Source organism: Cynoglossus semilaevis, chromosome 20, assembly GCF_000523025.1.
Source record: "Cynoglossus semilaevis isolate Cse_v1.0 chromosome 20, Cse_v1.0, whole genome shotgun sequence".
In the NCBI taxonomy this organism is placed as follows: domain Eukaryota; kingdom Metazoa; phylum Chordata; class Actinopteri; order Pleuronectiformes; family Cynoglossidae; genus Cynoglossus; species Cynoglossus semilaevis.
Window position 1 is genome coordinate 2,745,597 of NC_024326.1, and position 18,789 is coordinate 2,764,385.

Genomic DNA, 18,789 nt, shown 5'->3' on the forward strand with positions numbered 1-18,789 from the left:
TAAACATTATACATTTAGCACTGTAAAATGCATGACTGCTTATGTCTCCAGACAGGAAATACAAGGGTGTCAAGTGACAGACTGTAGCCATCGCTAAGTGCCTATGAAAATGGAATTATGTGTGCTTTTACATGAGTAACATCCTCTTTGTGTACTCAAAAATACTTTGTAGAGTGTTTGGCTATGTAGCAGAGACAGTATGTCTTCAAGAATTAGTGAGAAGATAGTTTGTGGTTTCGGTTCAGCCCCTCCATACGATGACTATAAATTACAACCTTTCACACATGAAGGAGGCTTTGTGAATTGTTATTGTTGCACAAGTTGCCTCAGCTTTAAATAGTGTATTGGGTTCTTAAGGCTGTGCTTGTTCATCACATTGGGTTCATTATAATTCCCCAACATGATTAGTTAGCCCCTGGATGCTGCAACATATTTAATGAGTATATGAAGCAGAATGTCCATCTGCTCAAATCGAATGACACAAAGCAAACTCTGGTAAAGAAAAACTTTATTGATGTTTTCATACACAAGTCAACCAATACATTTAAACATACTGTAGTATACAAAAATATCAATGCTTTCCTACAGTCAGACAAGGCATCTGAGGAAAAGATGGCATTAACACGTTTCATCACTCACACAACAATAAATGGTTATATCACAATGGTCACGCTGAATCCCCACATTTTAATAAGGCACACATGGTAGCCTTCTCCATGTTTAGGGGGTAAAGCCCCCATGTTGCATGCAAGTACTTTTTAAAAAACTTTTAATCAGGCATCTTTGGGAACCAATCAAATCCACTTTCTTAAATCTGCATTTGTTTTTGTATTATTTAAACAAATAAAATAAAATAAAATCAAACAACATTTTTTGCAAAAACACACAAGAGCAACACAACACAGTCCCACAATCACAACCACCACAACAAACAAATGAAAAAGTAAACGTGAAAAACATTATAAAAAGTCATTATTATATTGAATGAATAATAGAAAACAGTCCATGTCTCACTCTGCATCAAATACTCGATGAAATCCTAGACACACATTCAAACACAATATCTTTCTTACTTTTTAAAAAATTATTATTAACTTTTTTAATTAATCCAGCTCTGTTCTTCAAACCACTTTCTGACCCCCATCCCCTCCTATTGGCCCTGTGAGCAAATCAATTTACAGTAGTTGACAGTGAAGGTATGGGAGTGCGCCTGGGGTAAGTTCTTTTCAGCATGAGGACATCTTTCTCAGGAAATTCCTAGAAGTTGGTTAAAGTGAACCCCTTACCTCCGGTGTTTTTGTCAATGTCACAGACATTTTTCTGACATGATATGACGAATCACCAAAACAAGTTCAAACCTGGGGTGGGAATTTCTTAACTTTGTAATCTTTTTTTCCTCAAACCATATCTTAAACTATCTGCCTTTGGCTTTTATTTTAATAAGTGTTTCTCCTAACGAGAGCCACTGACTAACTCTGCCCTGTATGTTTGTGTTTACACCTTTGGTGATGCATTCAGTTATCTGGCAGTCACTCATATCAAAGCTATAACAGGTAGCGGCCAACAGGAGGAGCTGACAGGCCCTGTTTTTTTATCACATGAAAGAAAGAAACATTTACTGATACAGTAAAAAAAAAAAAAAAGGAAAGGAAAAAAAGAAAATCATTGTCATGTAATTCTACATTTAAGAGTATTCTGTCAAAGTGCACAATTGGGGCTCTCAGTTACAGAAAATAAAAAAAAAATGCAAATAAGAAAACATAACATTTTTAAATACAGGTTAAACAACAACATATGATAAAAATAAGTCATATTCACAGCAATATCACTAGTCTATCAACACCAAGTGTAGTAAAAGGTGACTTTTACTGACCATAAGCCAATCCATCTAAAATCCATATCACTCACAATGTGAGGTATAGCACTGCTACAAACCCCACCTTCAGCTGACAAGTAAAACACACATTCACACATACACACCTGGAGGTATCTGTGGTTCCCCCGAGTTACATTTTTACATGTAAGTGTACAGGTGAGAAGTGCCGGCATCAGCCCCAGGAGTTCTGTTCATGGACGTTCTGTGTTGCAATGTTCCCGCTGGAACTCCAAAAACAAACCTCAACACATCCAGAACAAGTCACAAAGGTCACAAACATGTGTCCACATAGTCAGAGCAGTCTTAGAGTTTGATCTACAAAGGCTTCTGAAACCTACAAAATCACACACAAGCCCAGCACACCGATAAACGTACGCTGATATGAGCGACACAAAAGGCTACAGCTAAAACAACATCCACATACAAAACAAATTCAAAACTTGTTTAACTTAGACATTAATGAATATATTGAGAATAATTATAAAAATTAATAATGCTTAAATGAGCATTAATGTAGAAAAGGAAATGGGGACAGGAAAAGGGAAACAGGCATTGGAAGTGAAAGCAGGAGGTAAGTGCAGGGATGTGGGAGATAAACGGAAACAAGAGGTCAGTGATAACAGTGGTGTTGATCCAATATTATTGCACAGCCTCCACTCTTTATCTTTTCTTCTATGCCTTTTTATGACCTGTGATACACTGTGGCTGAACAGCAGGCCGACTGTTTGTTAAATCTCTACAGGTCACTATTAGATCGTTGTTTTTTTAATCAAAGAAAAAATAGAAAATGGAGGACAGTTTTTGTTGTTCTATCCAGTGTGGTGCTGTGTTCAACTTAGCTTGTGACAGTGATTTTAAAACTCAGATTTTTTTGGGATGCCCATCCTTTGGTAAAAACTATTATAAAACTTTTGAAAAAACTTTTATCATTTCAGATAAGTCTAGGCAAAATGCAATAAAACACATTTTTACTATTTAAATTTTTAGGTAAAAATCCAGGATCCTGAATGTTTAGGAATAGAATTTTATCATCTTGTTTTCACATTTTTGAATAAATAAAAAAAAGAAATTAGACATACAGCATGTATTGTTCACTGAATTTCTAATCAGGCTTCAAGGCTTAAACATTTTCTACAGACCTCTGTATTAAACTAGGTCACATTAGGGGAAATAGATTAGAGGTAAATGTACAAATCCAATGCAAATACCTGATACGTACACAATAAGAAGTTAAGATTTCTAATTCAAGATAAACCAGCTGGATGACCTTAGTTTATCTCAAGCCAAGGTCAGGTTGTTTACCTTGTCAACCACGTTCACACAAGGGCTTTATTTGTGAAGCACAACAGTTAAAGATTCACAGCAACACACTGACTGTTGCTACATGATGCTGTGGAGAAATACATGTGCCTGTTTGAGAGAGGGTGTTGTACAGGGAGTCAAAGTAAAGGGTTTTTGAGTGTTTGTTTGTGTGTCTTTGTGTTTTGTTTTTTGATCAGAGTTTATGATACTTGTCATTGTAGCGGTGGATGGTGACACAGCCGTGATACGAGATGGGCCTCGGCATAGCTGCCACCCCTGTGATGATGCCAGTTGAAGGGTCATAGCACAGGATGGTGTCCATGGCCTCTCCGTTTTCCCCTCTGCCACCAAGGATGAAGATCTTACCGTTGCACACCGACATGCCACAGCTCTCCTGCAAAAACACCATGCAACAAAAAATGTTAGCATTTTTTTTAAACAGACATCAAAGGCCAGTCATACTACTCCTTTCTACCTTCAGAGATGTCACTCTAAAACAACAATGGCATGTAATAAACACAGTGTGTTGTGTCCTCCGTTTTTCTCTGTTACCTGTTTGTTGAATGTGTGAACCACATGTATCCAGTAATCCTCCTGAGGATCATAGCAGAATATGGCCTTGGTGAGACCACCGCAGATGTAGATCAGGTTGTTGAGGGACACTGCTGTGATGCAGCGCTTAGCAATGGGAATGTTGGCCCGTAGTAACCAAGTATTAGTTTCTGGATCGTAGCACTGAACCTATGAAATTCAGGATGAAGGTTTTAGGTTTGAAAAGCTTTCTGTTTGTGGATGTGCTAAATAGAAAACGCACGTGACTCTTTTGCTACAGTCCATCAATGTAATGGTGGGGCAACTTTAAAGATAAGACACAGGACATCAGCCGACACGGACTCTAATCCCTGCATCCCACATCTTAACAGCCATACAGTTAAAAAAAAAAAAAAACAAGACACAGGACATCAGCCGACACAGACTCTAATCCCTGCATCCCACGTCTTAACAGCCATACAGTTAAAAAACAAAAAACCTTTCTATAAAACAATTTGTGTTGACTCTATAGAAGGTCCATGATATATTGCTGTGGTAACTCAGCTACTGATGTGGGTTGTATTGAATGCAACAGTCTTCCTGTTAGGTCAGTGACTCTAATCCCAGCCAAAACATACCAAGACTATTCTAGCCACATTATGTTCCTACTAATTGCCCTGCTATGGCCCGATAATGTGGTTATCTAATCACAGTATTAGTCAGTGGCTCAGCTGGGCATATCGAGGAATAATAAACTTCTTATACTTAGTGTTAGGCCAAAAGCCTAACCTCAGAATGTCATAACCCCTGGCAGAGTTGTATGCTAATTAAGTTTACAGACGCTAGTGTTCTCGAGTGGAAGTAGATGAGAATTAAGTTTGACTGATATCATTATTTCCTGCCACACAAACTAAACAGTTTTGGTAGTGTATTATTAACACAAACAAGAAAAATGCAAAGTGGTTACAAACTACTTAGGGTCTTTTTTTGAGTCTTTTTTTAAATATACTGCATCATGGACCTGCTTTTCAAAAACACCCTGTAATTTGTCTACTACGGTGATTTTCTGTCATCACTCAAGATGGTAGTCTAAAGTATAATGAGTGAGAAAAAAACACGTCCGTGGTCCTCACCATATGCTTAGGTGTGATAATTAAGGAAGAATGTGCACGTTTCCCACCTTGTCTGAACAAGTCTCATCGTCGGGCCCCCCTCCAATTACAAACAGCTTCCCAGCACAGCTGGCAACAGCAGGAGAGCTGACCGCCTCTTTCATTGGAGCCACTTCCGTCCAGCGGTTGGAGAAAGAGTCGTAACACTCAACGCTGCTGAGGCGGCTCTGGCCGTCATAGCCACCCACGGCATAGACCTAAGAGGAGAAGGAACCAACGTTACTTAAAAGAAGTGGGCTGTATACAGTATTTCCTCAGGGTAAAGGGGAGTTCTTTTGATCTGCTCTTCTACTCTTCAAAAGAGGAGAAATATTAATCCACAGTTCTACTTCTGATATTGTACAAGCTGTTCTGCTTGTACAAGCATGCAAAAACACCATTTCCTAAAAATTAGGAGGTTTGTTTTGAAGTTAGAAAATCCTTTATACAACTTCATCTACGTCAGCACTTTTTAAACCAGTTCATCAGGTTCAGTAGAAAGATGACAGTGACACTTCTCAAGAACGGCTATTATCCATTGAGTCCTTGTTTCCTTGTACATCAGTAAACACCACTTAGTATTCAAGTATTCATACAGGCGCTGCTGCATTTGCACACTGTGAACTTCACCTTGACCTAGAAGTCTGTTCAGATTTATGCCTGTCTTTTAAACCTGGATGTTAAATCTGTATTATATATAAAATGTTTAATTTTGTCAATGAAGGGGGAAACCATGTTTTTGAATAGTGGATTAGGATGAAAGATTTCTGCAAAGTGCAAGTTGCTCAATGTGTTTACTCTTCACTGCCTAAAGACGTATTTATGAAGAACACACTGTGACTGTTCCTGTTCCTCCATGCTGAAGTGTGTAAATAAGGTAACGGGAGGGAACAGAGAGAGAGAGAGAGAGAGAGAGAGAGGGGAATTTGCATTCAGCACCTGGTCTTTGTGTGAGCACTACCGCCTTTTTTAACTGAAAAACTGGTACCATGGAAAACATGTTCCTGTTTCTTTTGACTATCATTAACCTCTCAATCTGCATGTTTGCATTTAGTGTTTTCTTTAATAACAGTACAACAATTTTTGCCAATTTTGGTGGAGGGGTGTGTTTTAATGGCCACGTTTTTTTCAAATTTGTCATATATCAGAGCTGTTAAGTTTAGTAGAACGTACACAGCTACTGTATCTACTGTATCTGTATAGGACTTCTTCATACATCAGGGGACTGGCCCTTTAACACTGTACTGAGGATATCCAGACACAAGCGTGTTTGAATACACTAGTGCCCTGACCACATTTTATGTTCTCCCCCACTGCTCTACCACTCGATGAAACACATGGTTTCAATCCACCATGAATGTGTTGAGTGTTACAGTACAAGCACATTTCACAGAAACTTAACTGTGGTAGCACACACCCGATAATCACTTAGTGTATGTGACTATCGCATAAACACTAAACCAAAAACTGATTCATGGTTTTCTGTAGACATAAACTTAACAGGCAGGTTCACAGTCTATTTTATGGTCATTTTGAATATTGACAACAGCTTAATGATTTACAGTTTCCCTGACATCTTCACAGTAGAGACATCTGAGGTGAAGCCTGGTAAAGAAACAGTGGGTAACTTTAGAGGGCAAAACAACTCAGCACACAAGTAAGAGGGAAAGCAGAGGAGAGAAAGAGAGAAAGAGATTATGACAGTTGAGAACAGCCGTCACTATGTGCAACCACAACAGGGAGAGGAAAACAAGTGGTGACCTATTTTTTTCTCTTACACTCTCTTGAAACAAGACCAGTCCTGCAGACAACTACAGACGGTAATACACCAGAAAGCATTATATTATGAACCCTATGTAACACATAAGGTTAATAACAAATACTAAAATCACCTCCAGAGAAAATGCATACATTTATTCATGTAGTTGACGTATTTTCCATGAGCTTTAACAAACGTTTTAACACAAGAGTTCATACTGTCAAATTAATGTTCTTAGAACTAATGATCTCAAAAACACCACAGTCAGAATTGTGAACCTACTCATCATACTGCCATAGTACTTTCATCCTATCTTTATATCTTCCACTTCCATTCTGGACACTTCCTGCCATTATTTTCATGAGTAAAGATTAAAACCAAAATTATTATACACTAAGAAAAATGTGTTATTTGAGATTTACAGGTTAACAGAGTGTGGGTTTCTGTTATGACACCACACATAGTTTAGTTCATATTAATTTTAAACTAAGTATTTTGTAGATTTGTGTGGAAAAAAACCCTCAAAATTTATAGTGAGGTAGCTCACAACCCTTATCTGTATTCTTTATCTGAGCGAGCCCTGAAGTTGAAATGTACAGAAATGAACAGGTTGGCACAAAGACACACACGCTCCTTTTACAGACTGGTTCAGCACACACTTGTTACTGGATCACGTGCCTAGCTAGACAATAGACAATTATAGTTGAATTAGGAAATGTCTGTCTTTAAGTCTTGAGAGAGATTTCTTAAGAAATCCTGCAGAATAGAACAGATATCATCTGAAATGGTACCATAACAGGAAAAGGTGCTATCAAGTAAAAAAAAAGCCATGAGGAAATTAAAAACCAAATTTTGAAGAACCAAACCGGTTAGCTTAACACAAGTGAATTTCATGGAACGTCAGGTCTTTAAATAGTTGATATGTCTTTATGGTGTACTTGTGTTCTTTTCTGATGCATGAAGAACCAAGTTCTCTCATAGACAAGCTAAACTTAGCTTCTTATAAGCAGTGTTTATTAAAGATGTAAAAGGACAGCCATATCAATCCAACTTGTTTTTACTTCTGCACATTTATACATGACTCACTTTGGAGTTAATTACTGACTTGTATAGTCCCAGTGTTGCTGCACAGCTGATTTCCTCACTGCTGTGAAAAAAAGTGTCTCACGTGTTTATTGTTCCTGTGATGAGGCAACAAACGATTGTGGATGTTGTTGAAGTCGTGGGGAATGCTGTCCAAAAACTAAATTCAAGCATATATCTATTAATATTTGTTTGGTAAAACTATATAGATCATATCTCTGTGACAAATAAAAGTCTCATGGGTTACATTTTTTTTTAATCATTTCAGTTTTTTTTTGGCCCAAAGCTTATTGAAAACAATGTTCCGCTCTTCTCATGCCAAGATTCCTCTTACGCTAGCTTATTCTTCTTTGAACATCTCTAACAGCAGATAATTACATTTCTGAAGTATTTCATTAAGTTACCATGTCTTTGTTTACCAGTTCTTGAACTGCCTTTTATATAATGGTGGTCTGTGCAGTGCTACAAAGCCTAGTTATTTATGATCTGACTCTAGTTTATACAACTTCACAAAGATTTCACAGGAACATATTGATGGTAAAGAAACCAATGCAATTAAATGAATGCAATCACTTTCACTGTATACAATAAATCACTTCCTTCAGCAACCTTTGAATGTACAGGCTTAGAGAAAGGTGTGCTACATTACACCTACATATGTCAGTCCACCAGGTATATATCCTTATCAGCAGTTTTATCACTATGTTTGGCTACTTTAGGATTATCTGACTGCACAGAGACACATGCAGAACGATACAGCACACAAGACTAAACCAGTTCTTTACTTAGAATTGTGATGTGCTGGCACAAATCCATTAAACTCCCACTGCCCTCGAGCAGGAGTGTTCACCTGGCCCTGTACTGGAAGCTGTAAATAGTACCAGCTCAAGTGTGTTACCAGTAATCACGGATTAATGACAGCTGATTTTTAGACATTTACCTAACTCATAACTTGTTTCATCAACATACTGGTGTAAGATCTCTGTGTACTGCATTTATTGGGAAAGGCACCGGAGTGAGAGAAGTCCTATGTTTATTTGGCAATAAGCATTTCAATCCACTGCAGTGATAATCCACCCATTTTTGATGTTTCCAAATCTGAACCCCAGTTTGACAAACAGTCACACATCATCACTGCACTACATTTCCATGCTTTTATCTATGAGAAAATGACATCATTAAGAACCCAGATGACCAGCCATAGGCAGACAGCAGCTATGTGACTGCTTGACTATCGAGTCCAGCCTCTCATGCCTAATGTAAACAATCATAAAATGTGTAAAGCCTTTGGTATGTTGGACAACACATTCTTTCATGTCTGCGGATACAAGACGTTCAATTAACCACTGTGGCAGGTGTTTTCACAACATCACCTCAATGTCGCCACTTTGCATTTTAGCAGAGATGACACCAGGTAATAACAGTATGAGGTACTGCTCTACTATTTCTCATATTATAACCCTTACACAAATATTTGGAGAATGAGACACGGATGTACATGTAGTCAAGCCCCCACCCAGCTATGAAAATGTAGTTTGCCTAAAAAAAGACAAGGTTTTAGAGTTTGAAGATAATTATTAGCATTCCTAAAAAAAATATGTTTGAGTCTTCTTCTAAAACCCTTTAAATACATACTGAATGAACTCAACACATGAGAAATGTTTTAACCAACCATTTTATCAATTAACATTATCATGTTAACATACAGTACATCGAAGATTTGTGGTTCAGAAACTTGGGCAGTTTTAAGGTACCTATCTAATTGTTGAAAGTTTTATTAATAATAATTATTAAGTACATTAATAAAATGTACATAAATACCAGAAATACAAGTCCTTTGTACCAGATTTTCTAAGAGGAGCTGCATTTGTTTCAGAACCGACCTAAAATCGTTAACCTTGTTCTTTAGCATGTCTCTAAAAGTAAAGCGAATAGATCATGTTTACAAATTGTTTGAACACACACTTGTCACGGCACATGTCCCGCACTTTAAGGAAAATTATAGACTGAAAGAGGAAATAACTGGGTCCGTATCCAAAGGGAGCAGGAGGAGCTATATTTTGAGGAACAGACCTTCCTCAGAAATACGTCAGAATTGTCAACAAAAGGAAGTACTATGCAGATTGCAAGCAAAAATTGGCTTCATTTCTTGGGTTAGATAAAAACAGCCTAATTTAGATTGTTATGTAACCAAACCCAAAAGATAAACTCTCAAGAGAGTACCAGGACACATAGCCATGGACTCCTAGGAGGAAATTGCAGTCATGTTACCCATTTTTAAGTCCATTGTCATAAACTTCTAGCCAAAAGTTTTATCATCTTGCCTTATTTATCGTGCGTCTTCTGCACGATGTATGATATTCTGCAAAAATGCCTTCTATTGTTTTGGAATACAGGCGCAAGTATGAGTGCCAAAAATAACAGTTTGCTGCACAACATTAATGTTAGCAAGAACAAGTATCCATGGACATGTAATCCCAAAAGCTTGGTTATCCCTAATGACAAATTATGTAATTTACAACTATAAAATTATAAAATCTTTACTTATTTGATACACGTTAGCATAGCGGTGGAAGCCTTACTATTGGGAAGATATAAAAGGCTGTACACGATTACTTTTCCTTCTGTGTGATAATAAGGTAATAAGTGATGTAGCTATTTATGATGTGACAGTGCCACTGACACGCAACATCTAACACTAAGCTATTAATCAGTTCCTACATCAGAGGCGTACTCCATATAGTATAATGAGTTAGTCATTAATCTAAGATCCAGCACTAGCCCTTTAGGGTCATTCCTTACCTTTCCTAGGAGGACACCCATCTTGTGTCTCCAGCGGCCTTTGTTGAGAGAAGCCACTCTAATCCACAGGTTGAGCTGTGAGTTGTACATCCAAACATCCCTGCTGTTGATTCGACCCCCTATAAACATCACAAAACAAAAACTATGATGTTTGAGATGCTCACACATTGCATATACATGACCATTATATATAACATATATGAACACATGTTTATGCATATATGTTGCTGCCAACATAAATAAACCTTAGGTTTTATCTTAGGTTAAGGACCTCATTTGTCGTCTCTGAACAAACATGCGAAAAACAAGAGTTTGCTGAAAATACAGACAACTGAGCAGTATACATTGGAAGATGACAAACAAGTCAAGACATATTCCACTACCACTACAAATCTCTCACCACCTCAGACCTGAACATTCAGCGGGTAGACAGTCAAAACAGACTCTTTACCCTCAGATCAAAAGGGGTTATCATGTCAGAATGAAACAATATAAACTACATGTAGGTTATTTTGAGGGCAAGATAAGACATTGGCTTATCTGTGCATTTTTTTTGCAAAAATCCTTATGCAGCAATATAGATGGTGGGAACCCTTGAGCAATGTACCGTGGTCTTTAAAATCTTTATTTACTGGCAGGCCTAGAGATTCATTAAAAAGAATTGGTGACTGATAATTGGTGTCAGTTTATGTATCCAACACAAACAGCTGTCTAAAGGCTGCTGAACTGCATCTAAATATTTGCCTCTGAACTGATGGTTGATAGTTGTGGTACATTGAAAGAAAGCTATGCAGATAATAAATAAATAAATAAATCAGGAGATACTGAGTCATCAATGGAAGCAGGAACAGGGCAGAAAAATTAGTGCCAGACACATCTAGGGCTTTTATTCTTGAATTTAATCAAAATACAAACTGGTATATGAAAACATGGTCAAGGATTTGAAACCAAGACTTGGTTCCTTGGGTTCCTTCAAAGTTGTAAACAAGGCTAAGAAGAAAGTAGCTAATCAAGGCTAAGAATGCAGTAAAGAAACATGCCAATATAAAATGTGATGTCTAGACTTCATTTACATACAGACAAAGCCAGAAATGACTAATGCTGTATGTTACCAAGGAGACTAGGCAGGTGAGGATACTGCCTTTGTTTTGATGGTGGGTGTAATTCACAATCATTAACATAATTAATGATGAGTCATTTTAGTACAGACTGTAGGACAAAGATTTAAAGAAGAAATGAACAGAAGTCAGTCACATTACCTGTTCGCATCAAAAATCTGATAAAACATAGAAGAGTCAGTCAGTCTGCAGCCCTTCAGGGTGTTTTTTTTTTTTTTTTTAGATTTGCATGGTTGAAGCACCAGTAGGAGGAGGAACAACTTCAAAAGAGCCACATTGTCTGGGACAGCTTTTGAAAATTCTTCCTCAAATAAGGACAAATAAAACACCCGTTTGTCATCAGACCTCAACGGGGATATACACTGAAGCTGATTACTGTGTTTAAGCATAATAACACCAACACTATGATTTGTACGACAGCTTTACAAGAGTTACATTCGACCTATAGTCACATTTGATTTTATTGGGAATGCTGAATTTCGGATCCCTTCAGTTAAAAGAATTCCTGTCAGTCAAAGACACAAGTGTTTGTACTGCTCACACACAAGCTCATTATTGTCTCTGTTCTTTATTGTCATTGCAACACATGTTAGACATGGGATGAATGTATGTAATAATCTAGCATTGTACACACTATTGATTTTACAAAATGACTCAGGTGAAAATCAGCAGTGCCCACAAACACTGTCCTGAGATAAACCAGAGTTGCACTAATGGAACCTGCTTCTATTTTAAAACAGAGTCCAGCTATGCTACATAATGCAAACCCTCTACAAGGTATTTGACCCAGTTCCCTGTGTGACAGACTACAGGCTCATGGGGAATGTATTTCAGAAAACAAGCTTAAAATGAAATAAAGAATAGGGGATTAAATGCACATTACATACAATGTAACAAAGGAGTACAGAGAAATAAAGAGCATGTGTTTTAGACTCAGAAAAAATATGGGTGGGATTTGTTGACTGTTCCAAGAGCTTAAAGGGTGATTGATGAGTCGCATGTGAAACTTGGCACAGTGAAACATTTCGTTTTTCCTTATCTCCTTTAGTTTCCACTCTTTTTTGAATATATTACCTGGGGCTTTCTTGGCCAAGTACAGTGTTTGTTCTCATACAAAAAGGTCTCAGAGCAAGACCCTTTGGCAGACAAAGTTACTGTTAATTCTTCTTAAGATTATTTGTTTTCAAAACAGGGAAGGAAGCTAAAGCTTATGACCTTAATGTGAAAACATGGTCAATCATAACAGCCACTTCTTCACAGAACATTTTTAAATCAATCTTTTACTTGGCAACAACATTTATTCTGATCTCATGAGTTAAATAGATGATGTAATATTAGTGTCTTGTTCAATTCAAGTTTTTTTATGTTTCTGGAGGCTGCGACCCCACTTGGTCATTGCTTGGCCAACAAATATAAAACAGCTTTATTCAAGCAGCCAAAAGTAACTACATGTCATCTTAGCTTTAATCTAAACATACCACACTACAACCCATGGCATAGTCTCAAAATGAGAGACAGCCCTTATATCTTTAAAGGAACTGCTTCCTCCAAAGCTGCTATACAGATGTATAAGGCTCATGACTGTCCGATAGGTTGAGCAAAGGACAAATAAAGCCACCAAAGGCAGGACCGTTTACATTTAGTGCAACCAAATATTGTTCTTGTATTATTGTCCTCTTATATTCTCTTTAATCTTTTAATTATGTAACTCAAGAATAAACCAGAAAAGGTAAAAAGGACACTGTGGACCTTACCTGCCACTCCATTTAACTCTAAAGATAAATTTCAACCACACAAACCTGGTGACTGTGCTCCTGGAATGCTTATTTGTTCTTTAGTTTTACAGCACAATTATTATTAATGTGAATGCTGAGTCTCAATTGCCTTCAGATTCTCCAGCTCCATAATACACTAAAATCACATATGTTTATATGTGGACATCAACCGTCTGACCGTGAATTACCTATAAATTAAGTTTAAGGAGCTGTTTGTCACTTTTATACTGTCTTTTGGTCCTCGTCGGTTGAGAAAACAAACTAGTTCAAATGGTTAAACATGGATGGATGAATACAGGAGGTCGTTACCTGAGACCAAGATATCGTTGCGGAGGGCACAGACTGCATACTCTGATTTTGTAAATTCAGGAAGTTTGGCCAGGGATTTCCACTCTCCTGTGATTGGGTCATAGCACTCGGTATAAGGCAGGTTGAAGCCGCCCACTCTCTCACAGCCACCCACTACCACAATCACCTCAGAGTAGCCGGTTGACCTGTGCAGAAAAAAAATGGAGGAGAGTTGAAGAAAAACATGTCAATGGAAAAGAGAAAATACAACACAATTTATTTTATCAATGCCCATTTTTGTACTTTGGGACTATAAAAACACTTGGTGTCAACATACACGGTTATGGAATTCCAATGTTTTCTTTGTCATCTTTTTAGTAAATCATTTAGATTATTATTCTAAATAATGACAAAACACATTTAGATAACACAGAGAGATTGTGAAACTAATTGTAAGATGGTGTGACAAGAAGTGATGGAGAAATGCAAGACTGAAAGAGTATTAATGTCAACAGGTATTGTGATAGACAGATATGGCTGACGTAGCAAAGATTTAAACAGGGATACAACAAAGAATAAAAACAAGACTTTAACTTCCCTAAACCAAGCCTTTTAATAAATCTGTTTAACACATGACTAAGGTATGACATCACTTCCTCCAATCGGCTAATAAACTGCATTTTTTTCAGATAGCTACGACCTTGTCCATTTCATATTTACATAGACAGAGAGCTACAGCAGGTAGACAAAGAGACAGACAGTCTGGCTCAAGATTATGTGTTACGTGTGTGTCACGTGACAAGTTAGAGGCCTCCCAGAAGGAGAGCAGCACAGGTGTAGACAGAAAAGAGAGAACTATGCATCTGTTTTGTGTGGGAGACATTTTTACCCCTAAGGCACAAAAAAGAGATGAAATAGAGGCCAAACATTGTAAATAAATCATGACTGGCACTGAACCAATTTAACTCTTACAGCAGGTCTTCATTATAAAGGCAGCTGTCCAGCTGTTGGCCGAGCAGCCGATGAGCAGATGGTGTATTTTTTTTAATCTCATTTATAATGTTTCAGTCAATGGCAGACTTGGATGCTTATCAAACCTCGACTCAAACAAAAAAACCTGAAATAAAGACCACACTCCAGCCTCAGTTCATACAGAAGAAAATGGTAAGGTCGAAAAGTCAAAAAAATTCTCACAAAGATGACGCTTAGACTGTTCCACTGACTTGACAAGACAGGTCTGGAAATATTTTCATATTTCTCACTGCCTAACTGTATTAATCTTAAATGCGAGCGAGGCTGTAGTTATAATATTTGGAGTCAACATTTCTTGATTGGTTCTTGCATCAACTTTTTTTTTCTTTTTCCAGTCTGAGTACGAACATGCCCTACCTTCTTTATTATCAGCCTCATTTCAAAACAGAGCTACAATAACAACTCACTCAGTGCCATACTTGCCTGATCAACACAGTAACACTCCCTCTCACACACATACACATACTGGCCTGCATGCACGCAAACATCACACAACTCCTACTTGGAAAAAACATGCTTAATATTTCCAAAATCTAAACGTGAGGATGATGACAAGAAAAAATTTCTACATGCTTCAATACAACAATGTAATAAGTTGTAAATTCAACATATATTGAACATCCCTTTCTATAAGTGACAGATATTCAATTGAAACACACATCAGCTATTGACACTGTGCCAGCCTTCCAAGTGCTGTTATGCTATCTTGAAGTAATTGTCAAACTTTTGATTACCTGCGAGGACGTGTTCTTGGTGACATCATTTCATTTCCAAGCACATGGTAGCGCCTGGCCTCATGTAGAAGCTGGTAGCACTCTGGGGCATTCTGGATGAGGTGGTCTCCCTCCACTGTCTGGACGAAATAGTTGGGGTGAAGAAGCGGCAGACGCACATGGTGCAGCAGGCCCTTTAGCATTGGTCTCCTGGTCTCCACAGTGTGGTACACCCAACGCATCACCGCTTCAAATACGACCTCTTCCTTACCAATAGACAGCTCATCACTGCCAATATACTCTTCCAGCTCTTCTTTGTGTAGGTCAAGGAACTCCTCGTGCTGAGCCACCTCTGAGAAATTGGCAAGGGCATAGCTGCGGCAACGACTAGCTAACTGCTTTAAAGAATGGGCGTCTGCAAAGCGCTGGATACCCAGGCAGTTGCAGGGGTCCAACTGATCCTCCAGGAACTTAGCACAGGCATCACGCAGTGTGGTGATCTGAAAAAGACTGGAGGTCTCAAAAAGAAACTGGACGTTCTCTGTGGTAATTTTGGCACGGCCGGTGTAAACATAGGTGAGGAAGGAGTCCATTGCCTCGGCCAAGATGCCATTGATCTCCACGAGCATTTCGCGGCTCTCACGGTGATCATTGCAGAACATTGCTCTGAAATAGGAAGAACATGCAGAGAGCACAGCCCGGTGGCAGGGAAACTCACGTCCCTGTACACTGATGACCACATCAGTGAACAGGCGGCAGTCACGAAACTCATTAAACACCTGCAAGATGCCTTCTGAGTGGGATGAACCAGAACAGAAATCCAAAACATCCTGGCTGGCCAAACCTTTGGGATCAACGTCAAATACCTTTAAAGAGAATAATTAACATAAATACCTGTCACAAATATTCAATCCAGATTGGTTTTGTTTTCAACAGTACCTTGCGTTTGACAGCCGGTGAGTCTTTGATCCCAGAGTCCTCTCTAATAATCCTTCGGCCCAAAATCAACACCATGGCTTCCACCTTTAATACAGACCGTTTCTCAAATCTTAGATCACCTAAAGACATAAAGTAGCATTGTAGAAAACATTCCTTAGTTAAAGATTATTAAGCACTATTATCAAAATATTCGTATCAAATGTGGTAAGAGGGGAGAGGCTGGATGAAATGACACAGATTCACAAATTCAAACCTACTGGATTATTGTACAAACTGAGAACATTTGTTTCGTGCAAAAGAAGCTCTCCAAACACAATGCATGTGTTCAGAAGTAGGAGAAAACAAGACCACCACAAACTATTTGCTAAGGCTTGGTGGGGTATTGCTAAAGTGATTAGGGAAATAGTTCCCAGGAAGGAAATCTGAGATGCACACAGATCTGCATGACAACAGCTCTCGCTCATGACTGCTGTAAAACAGTTGTGCCTGGTATAACAAAGGAACTGAATATGGCAAAAAGGGAACAGGCGGTAGGGAGATACACTGCGCAACGGTTGGAAGGTCAGCCAACATGTCAGTTAGGTTTGTTTTGAAAAAGCTTGGGGGCAGGGATGCTATTAGCCACAGTATAATCAGTATTGTAAGAACACGGGGCCAAGTCGAAGTTGTGACAACATTAAGTTATGTTTATGTTTCTTGGCTCTTGAACACAATCAATTTTGAAAAATAATTTGTTCAAAAAGACGTTTTTTTATTTTATTATCTGTAGCCATTGAGCCTGGGGTTATATGACAGACTTGGCCTTTGAAACCAGTGAGGTCATATATGTAAGATTATTTTTAACTTTGTTTGGCTCACATTGCCACGACTGCTCACGTGCCTAAGATATTTGTCAGCAGTGGCAGCAACAGCAGCTCAATAAAGTCATGTCATTTAGTGGAGGACAGGTTTATCCAGTGTCTGACGCATGATATATTTACTCTGTGACTAATACCAAGAGGAGAAAAAAATATACATATAAATGTATAAAATGGTACAAAACATATTAAAAAACCTTATCTTTGTTTGTGAAATAATGTTACATCAAATTCCTGACATCAAAACAACAGACAAAACATTGTTATTAATACTAATAACAGTCGTCTCATCACCACTGCATCACTGAACCTGATCTGGCCTCCACTTACTGTCCATCAGGTGTTAGTGCTTAAATTGATCGATTACTTGCTTATGCCTGAAAATCCATAAAACAACATATATAACAACGCTGATTGGTGGATGAATTTCGACTATTTAACTACTTATCACCTTCTTTTGATGACAGGCTACTTGCACAAATTTTGAATAGGTGGTTACTACAAAATAAAAAGATAAATAATTTTGATTATTTTTTGTATATATTTATATATTTTACTAAATCAAAACAAGGTAACACTGAGTGATAACAGCTTTATAAACAAAATAACCGGTAGACTAATTAAAAAATAATCGTCCCGTTAACCAACTATGAAGTTAACCGTTAGTTGCAGCCTTATATTCGATTTCTTTTCGTACTTAAAAAAAAATTATTAATACTGGAAAAGAAAAAAACAATTAGTCGATAATGACGAGGTCACAACAGGTAAAAACACGCGTGCTGCACAAACAAAGAATAGTGTTGTGCTAATGCCCTGTGAGCACGGTAATAACACAACCAGGCTGACAAATTCACTGGACAGCTGTAAATAAAACTAAATTTACATTTTATCAGCAAACAACAAATAGGTTTTGTTATGGAAATAAATTGTTACCTTATTTTGATGTACCCGTGAAGTCTCCCTTGCAGTTAAAAATAGAGGAAACGTAACTGGAAAAAAAAAATACGTGTGCTGAAAAGTTTTAAAAAGCTGTTTTTACAAAGCTGTGGTGATAAAGAGTTAAGATACAGACGACAGGCTGGTACACAGCCGGGGCATTTTGACTCCGGGTTAATGACAACAACAAAGACCTCTAACTAACTCACTGTAAACAATGAAGCCATATATACTTGTCACGAGAGAAAAAAAAAATCAGCCGACTGCGTCTGACATCGTTTTGCTGTTGCATTGTGGGAATTGAAGTCTAAATGGTGCCTACGCGCTGGTCTTAATATTCAGATGGCACTACACTTCCCAGACAGCTTCAGTTCTCCACGTGGCTGTTCTTTGTTTGCAAACAAACGCAACTTTAAGTTGGGGAAATACTTCAAAACAAGAAGTGACAGTGATTGGGCAACGTTCGCAGAACAACATCTCAGTTTTTACATCGGTTTATGGGAACAGTTAGTGACACGCTCTATAGCCTAAAACGACGGGAACCGTCGTCTGTAGAATTAAAAGACTCTAATCCAAGTTACTTTTGTTTCGTTAGCAAGTAAACAATCACTGACAAAACCACTTGCT

At 38.0% G+C, this 18,789-nt stretch overlaps 1 protein-coding gene across 2 annotated transcripts; it reads right to left on the reverse strand.

The window, feature by feature from the left end:
- Nucleotides 1-491: 491 nt before the first annotated feature.
- klhl24a (kelch-like family member 24a) lies at nucleotides 492-18,600 on the reverse strand. 2 transcript variants are annotated; one of them, XM_008333891.3, is made up of 8 exons: nucleotides 18,160-18,600; nucleotides 16,370-16,453; nucleotides 15,452-16,296; nucleotides 13,707-13,891; nucleotides 10,505-10,623; nucleotides 4,890-5,078; nucleotides 3,731-3,919; nucleotides 492-3,572 (listed from the first exon to the last, which is right to left on the reverse strand). In XM_008333891.3, exons 2-8 carry the CDS (start codon nucleotides 16,442-16,444, stop codon nucleotides 3,372-3,374), a joined length of 1,803 nt encoding a protein of 600 aa, XP_008332113.1. In that variant the 5' UTR covers nucleotides 16,445-16,453; nucleotides 18,160-18,600; the 3' UTR covers nucleotides 492-3,371. The 2 variants fall into 2 exon arrangements, with proteins under 2 accessions (XP_008332113.1, XP_008332112.1); XM_008333890.3 differs by having other exon boundaries at nucleotides 16,370-16,488; nucleotides 18,160-18,597.
- Between the last annotated feature and the right edge of the window lie 189 nt (nucleotides 18,601-18,789).